Source organism: Coffea eugenioides, unplaced genomic scaffold, assembly GCF_003713205.1.
Source record: "Coffea eugenioides isolate CCC68of unplaced genomic scaffold, Ceug_1.0 ScVebR1_1420;HRSCAF=2267, whole genome shotgun sequence".
In the NCBI taxonomy this organism is placed as follows: Eukaryota; Viridiplantae; Streptophyta; class Magnoliopsida; order Gentianales; family Rubiaceae; genus Coffea; species Coffea eugenioides.
The window spans coordinates 56,780-64,299 of NW_020861822.1; the positions used below are offsets into that span (position 1 = coordinate 56,780).

Genomic DNA, 7,520 nt, shown 5'->3' on the forward strand with positions numbered 1-7,520 from the left:
ATTGTTTAACGTTTAGTACTAAGTTTATGCTTTTTTTGTTTACTTCAACATTTTGTTCGTCAGCGCTTACTTCAGGTTTGGTCATCACCGATTCAGGGAAGAGATCCTACCGCTAAGTTTCACAAGGACATTCAATTGACTTTGACCTTTCTCTTTCGCAATCTCCTATTACATTGCGCATCTTGGCCAATAAGAATCCGTTAGTGCCATATTTTTGGGAAACCTCGTGAGACTGTTCAACTGTCTAATCTTCCATTGATTAATCCCTGGAGCATTTTAGAAATTTCAGAAGCCAATAGAGCATCAAAAGGAAACTGCAGCCTATAGGCACGAAGCACATTTCTGCATCAATTTACGGTTTCCATCCAATTTTGCAGCAGTAGTCTACTATCCTAGAGTTGGAAATGGATGTGAAAAGCAAGATTTTGATCATTGGGGGCACTGGAAACATCGTGAAATATTTAGTGGAAGCGAGCGCAAAAGCAGGGCACCCAACATTTGCACTGGTCCGAGAAAGCACAATTTCAGATCCTAAAAGGGCAGCCATCATAGAGAGTTTCAAGAGTTTGGGAGTCATATTTCTTCATGTGTGCTGTTATTTCTTTCTTCGTTGTCTAAATACTGTTTCAATTTTTTTCAAGAAATTCTAGAAACTAACATGTACGTATGGACTGAACAGGGAGATCTACACAATCATCAGCAGTTGGTAAATGCAATCAAACAAGTTGACATAGTGATCTCTGCAGTCGGGGGAGATTTGGTAGCTCATCAAGTTAAGATTATTGAAGCAATTAAAGAAGCTGGAAACATCAACGTAAGTACAATACAGTGTTACAAATTCTTTCTTGATTTTTATCTTTTGCGTTTATCCCTTTGTGAGTTGTGACTTCCATATTCCTAAAGAAGGAGCTGTATTTGGTTTCAGAGATTTGTACCTTCTGAATTTGGGGTTGATGTGGATCGTGTGCATGCTGTTGAACCTGCTGCTAGCTTATGCAGGACCAAGGTTGAGATCCGCAGAGCAATTGAGGCAGAAGGGATACCTTACACTTAGTGTCTAACGGATTTGCTGGTTACTTGAATTATATCCTCAACAACTTTGGAGACTCTAGCTCTGCAAGTCCTCCCAGAGACAAGATTGTCATTCTTGATGATGGAAGTCCAAAAGGTATCCGAAAGAAGCTCGTCTGTTGCATTTCTTTCTTGGTTTAGTGTTCATCGTTCTTTTCTTCAATTTCATGTTTCGTTGCAGTTGTTTTCACCAAGGAAGAAGACATTGCTGCATACACCATCAAAGCAGCAGATGACCTAAGGACTCTGAACAAGAGTGTGTACATTACACCCCCTGCCAACACTTTGTCCTACAATGAAATAGTATCATTGTGGGAAAAGAAAATCGGCATGACCCTCGAAAAGACCTACGTTCCAGGGGACGACGTTCTTAAGAAAATTCAAGGTCATCTAACAAAAGAAAAAAAGTGCACAAGTTGCTAATTTTTAACACAATAGCATCTACTATTATTAACACCTATTCCATGTTTTAATCAAATTGCTTTCTTTTCTTGTATCTTTCGCAGAGGCTTCAATGCCATTAAAATTGCTCCTGTCTTTGGCATACACATTTCTGTGAAGGGAGAAATAGCCAACTTTGAGATCAAGGCTTCTTTTGGCATGGAGACAACGGAGCTCTATCCTGATGTTAAATACACCAACTTGATGAGTACCTCAGCCAGTTTATATCAAATTAGCTTAGATATTTTCAGATTAGCTCTACCAGATTTTTGTAGCAGTTTCTTGTGTACTACTAGATTTTGTTCTTCTTCCAGATGAGCATTGTCATGAATGTGATCAAAATAAAATCTCCACAGTCGCGAGTTGATGTTTCTCCACAGTTGCGATTTGATTTGGATTTCATTCTTTTTGTTATAAATTTTGGATCACCTATAATTGCAAAAGGTGATCCTCATAGATTCGCTGTGGTTAAGCACTTTTTAAGATACACTGTTTGTAGATACACATCCTCATATGCTTATTCTTGTCATCTACCACTGTTTCATTCTTGGTTCTCGAGTTTCTGAGTGCAGAGTTTACCATCACCACTAGCAGTCTGTGATAAGTTGACTACATACCAAACCAACTCAAATTCTCTGCCAAACCAACTACATACCAAAATTGGTACATAGTTTAAGTCCTTCCATTTTTTGGTCAAATTTATGTTTTAATCCTCTGTGAATAGAGGAAGCACAATCATATTTTGTTTGCTTTTCAAGTTAATTAATGAACTATACGTCCTCTATTCTTAGTGCATTTTGATACTTATTTTCTAAACATGATTTCTGTAATTTTGATAGTCATAGATAACTAAATAATCAAGCCCTAGCTAGCTGAATGTACCGTGTGGTCAAAGATATTTTGCTCCACTATCTACCTTAATGGGGAAGTTAGGACACCATGATATCTACATGTTTTTATTGTAAGTACCGAATTACAATATCTTTCTTATTCTTTCATCAATTTTGTGATAAAGAAAAGAATTTTTTGTTGTTCTTCTCCAGTTCTCACACCATACAACAATATAGGGCTGTTGAAAGAAACAATAGGCAGTAAAACAACACGAGTTCTTAAAACTTGTACGACTTTTTTAGAGTACATTCTGTTGATGCACTCACAATTAATTTTCTAATGAAATGAAGCTATCTGTTAGTTTTTTAGAGGGAAATCCCATTTCATCTTTTCTCTGCCTTCTAATATTTTGGATTGCTCAATTTTTCTCCAGCAATTCTTTGTAACTTGCAATCCACCAAATCTTGCCTTGAACTCTACTCTTGTATGAAGAAGCCAAAACCTTCACAGATACACACCTCTCACATAAACTATTTGTAGCAAACTGGGTACACAGAAAATTTTTGCTAAAGGTTTTTTTTTTTTGGGGGGGGGGGGGGGGGGAGTTGAGAGTTTATGCGTATGGGCAATAATAGAGCCTTACACAAAGTCAAACTATGTCACAGGGATGGAGGTATCATAAGGTATTTTCTTTACTCTTCCCCTTCTATTAACTTCTCATTCCCTTTCTTTATAGTAACATATTTTTTCTAACTAGACTTGTTCATATTATTTCATGCATATAAGTCATATTACCTATTCTTGCAGACAAATCCCCAGATTCTTCATTTTCTTTGTAGATTTACAGGTAGTTATATATATATATAGAGGGATTTGCAGGTAGTTATTCATTATAATTTTCATTATCTGTAGAAGCATGTGTATAAACTAAAATACCAGACTTGAACTATTACCAGGTTCTCCAAAGTCATCGGCCGCATCTTTCCTCTCCATACTGCTGCCAAGTTCCTCGTCCGTACTTACTGATATTCTCATCCCTTTAGCTGACATATTTGCATCCAAACTTTCAAAACCTTCAGCATTTAGACCACTCAAAGATCTGAAATACTGCAAAAAGTATTTAACCATATAACTGGTCAACATCTCACAGAACATAAATGTGACTTAACTTGAATTAACCTATTTAGCTTTACATACACAACATGTAAGAAAATGTACTGCAGTTACAGGTAACAAGACACTAAGCTAATTACTACACTTTACACCCTCTAGATGCAAGCAGGCTTTCCCATTGAGATAGTTCATATATATGAAATTGGATGAACCGATCAGATCAACTAAACACCAAAAAAAGGTATGACGGTGAAAAATATCATTCATGCTGATTCTGCACAAGTTCGGTTGCTTAAGTATATAAAAGCCAAAGGCAATTGTCTTCAATAACTGCATTTCATTTAACTGCAATTTCTCTGCTAACAATCACATCAAACAATTATGTCAAAATTGCTCCCGAACTCGAATATTCTGCCACTAGGCCATCTGTTGTACAATCAATTTCTGATTTATCCTTGTGACTAATTGTCACTCTTTTAAACAAGATTTCATAAATTAATACAGTTATTAAGATGGAACCTAATTTGAAAAAAAGTTCTAATGCAAGATGTATTCTTCTAAAATCAAAAGTGCTAAAAGTCAATCAGATTTTGTACAAATTAATGGAAAAAAACGTAAAGAATGACGATAGATCACCATCAGCTAGACCAGATGCCATTTTTCCGCCAGTTTTCATGAGAAAACCATTTATCTAGAATAGCCAAGCATAAAAAATTCACCAATGAGTAACTTTAACTCCTGCATGGATGGCCTAACCAACCTAGGTGTCTGCATACATGTACGGTAGAAGATGCAGAATGTACTGGGCTTCAGCAGCAGGGACAAGAATATCTTATGGCAGGAACTTGGGGCAATAAACCCCAACATTTCAATTAAGAGCCCTTCCATCAAAGTCAATATATAAGCCCAGGGTCCCAAACAATGACCGAAGTGTTCTCCACTGTCAGTTTATCAAACACTCTCACAACACGTAAATACCTATAAGCTACCAAAGCACCATAAATTTTAAGTCTACTGAAATATGTAAAAATTAAACTTCTAATGAATACCTCAAGATCCTAAAAAGGTTACCCATTGTTCGAAGTAGGTAAACTCAATATTTAGCGAAGTTCCCATGATTGTGTAAATCTAATCTTCCCTTAAACTCTTTATTGTTTACATCAGTCGTGAATAGAATGTCCTAAGAAAACATTCAGTTTGAAGCCCTAAGAAAAATTCAGCACACACAGCTTTTATAAAAACTCCATTAAGTCAAAAGAATAGAATGTCGCAAGCACCAGATGCACACCTTCCCATTCTCTGAGTTCGTTCACTCTTTGCCTCCCTTTTGCAACACATAAAAGTCCAAAAAATAAAAATGATACAGGCTTTGCAGAGGACTTCAAATATAACTGAACGTCATTCATTTCTTTCACATGGTAATAAGCCCAAGCAATGCTTGGCTTCTGGTGTAAATATATCCAAAAATAATTCCTAAATCGTCTGCCACAAGTTTTTAATCTAACTCTAAATCATCCACCTATTATTTGGTTCCTTATAGCCCTAGAATAGTGCAACATCTCATGCTTATACAAGGAACATATGAACAAAAGACAATTATCCAAAGCTGCTACAACGAAGAATGCCTTTATATTGTTAAAAGCAAAAATGTTGCTTACATATCTTCTTCTCAAGACCTCATGCTACATGACTGGCATGTTATGGATCAGATAATAACTACACTCTTTTATAGGCGAAATAGAGAGTGAAGTATTGTACTAAAAATCACACGAGGGTTAATTCCCAGGAAAGATTGGAGGGGTCACAAGTGGTCCCGCTTAAAACCCAATCTCCTTAGACAGAATTACCCTACTAATGTAATTTAGTAGCACAATCTAACACTACAACTATACCCTATAATAGCTATTGAAGAAATAAATAACAAATAAAGAACACCAGAAATTTAATGAGGTTCGGCCAATAATGCCTACGTCCTCGGACACTACCAAATTATATTTCACTAAAAATGACTACAAAGTGAAATATTACAATAGAGGGAGAAAGAAGAAAATTGCCTTAGAAGATGATAGACAATTTTTGGGATGATCTCTAATGAAGGGCCAAGGCCCTTATTTATAGGTAGGAAGGGCCTTTAGCCCTTCCTAAGCCTCCGATGTGGGATGAGGCAAATTGGTCAACAAATCTCCACCTTGACGAGTCCCCATATCGTCAAATCCAAATCCCTCACAAACAACATTTGTTAGTGTCTTCAGATTCTATTTTCAAACTTTGACAATGTTGATCAGGTCCAAACAAAATTTGAACTTGATCGCAGCCACAACTTTTGTCAACATATCAGCAGGATTCTCAGCATTCCGAATCTTCTGGTTTTTGACTTCACCTTCTTCCAAAATTTCTCGCACAAAATGATACCGAACATCAATATGCTTCGTCCTTGCATGATAAACTTGGTTCTTCGCCAAGTGAATAGCACTCTGACTATCACAATGCACCTTGACATATTTTTGATCAATTCCAAGTTCACCAATTAATCCTTGAAGCCAAATTGCTTCCTTTACAGCTTCTGTGATTGCCATATACTCTGCTTCTGTAGTAGATAAAGCAACCGTTGAATGTAAGGTAGACTTCCAACTGACTGGTGTTTTTGCGAGCGTAAATATATAACCAGTAGTTGATCTACATTTATCCAGATCACCAGCATAATCTGAATCACAAAAACCAACTACGTGCTGACTGTTATCCTGCTCAAATATCAAACCAACATCCACAGTACTTTGGATGTATCGTAGAATCCATTTCACAGCTTGCCAATGCTTCTTCCCTGGATCATGCATATACTTACTCATAACTCCAACTACTCGTGAAATGTCAGGCCTTGTACATATCATAGCATACATCAAACTACCAACAGCATTTGCATACGGTACTTTTGACATGCTTTCCCGTTCTGCATTATTCTTTGGTGACATAGAGGCACATAACTTAAAATGAGGAGCAAGAGAAGTACTAATCGGTTTTGACTTTTCATTCATGCCAAAACACTTTAGCATCTTTCTCAGATATTATTTCTGAGTCAAGCATAATCTCCTAATTTTTCTGTTTCTGCTTATCTCCATGCTAAGAATCTTCTTTGCTTCTCCTAGATGCTTCATTTCAAATTCCTTCCATAATTGAGTCTTCAGTTTCTCAATTTCTGTCTGACTCTTGGAAGCGATCAGCATATCATCTACATAAAGTAGAAGATATATGAAGGACCTATCCTGTAGCTTGTGCAAATATACACAATGATCATATTTGCTTCTTATGTAGTTCTGGCCTATCATGAACTTGTCAAATCGCTTGTACCACTGCTTTGGAGATTGCTTCAATCTATACAGCAATTTTTCAAGTTTGCACACCAAATTTTCTTTTTCAGCAACTTTGAATCCTTCTGGCTGAGTCATATAGATCTCCTCTTCCAAAGCTCCATGTGAAAATGCAGTTTTTACATCTAATTGGATCAGCTCTAAATCCAATTGTGCTACCAAAGCCAATAAAATACGAATGGAGGAATGTTTAACAACTGGAGAAAATACCTTATTATAATCAACTCCCTCCTTCTGAGCATAGTCTTTAGCTACCAATCTTGCTTTGTAACGAACATCATTTTGGCCAGGAGATCCTTCTTTCTTTGCATACACCCATTTGCATCCGATTGCTTTCTTTTCCTTCGGAAGACTAGTTAGCCTCCATGTTTGATTCTTATGAAGGGAATGTACTTCTTCATCCATTGCAATCCTCCACTTTTCTTTATCCGAACTTTGAGCTGCTTCATTGAAAGTAGCAGGAATATCATCATTTATGGTTGGGGATGCATAGGCCACCATATCAGTAAAACGAGCAGGTTTTCTGATTGTCCTCTTTGGCCTACTGGTTGCAATTGATTCATGTTGCTGTGGAAGTTCTTCAATCTAAACATTCTCTTCATTAGATTCTTCCTCTGCCATGGGAGAATCAACATTTTCTTCATTTGCTGGAACTATAGCTCTTTCAAAGTCCACCTGCTTAGGAATGCTATCTGATTG

The 7,520-nt window shown here is 36.8% G+C and overlaps 1 protein-coding gene across 1 annotated transcript; it reads left to right on the plus strand.

The window, feature by feature from the left end:
- The first annotated feature begins 351 nt into the window (after window positions 1-351).
- LOC113755321 (isoflavone reductase homolog PCBER-like) lies at window positions 352-2,113 on the plus strand. The gene is made up of 7 exons (XM_027299356.1): window positions 352-587; window positions 680-814; window positions 926-1,053; window positions 1,113-1,168; window positions 1,253-1,478; window positions 1,578-1,698; window positions 2,012-2,113. The coding sequence occupies exons 1-7, from the start codon at window positions 405-407 to the stop codon at window positions 2,111-2,113; spliced, it is 951 nt and encodes a 316-aa protein (XP_027155157.1). The 5' UTR covers window positions 352-404.
- The last annotated feature ends 5,407 nt before the right edge of the window (window positions 2,114-7,520 follow it).

Bases quoted from the DNA above. Each gene is read 5' to 3' on its own strand.
- LOC113755321 (XM_027299356.1), top strand. From the start codon at position 405: ATGGATGTGAAAAGCAAGATTTTGATCATTGGGGGCACTGGAAACATC. The intron at 1,479-1,577 runs GTGCACAAGTTG...TATCTTTCGCAG, and splicing joins CATCTAACAAAAGAAAAAAA to AGGCTTCAATGCCATTAAAA. The intron at 1,699-2,011 runs GTTAAATACACC...CACTGTTTGTAG, and splicing joins CAACGGAGCTCTATCCTGAT to ATACACATCCTCATATGCTT.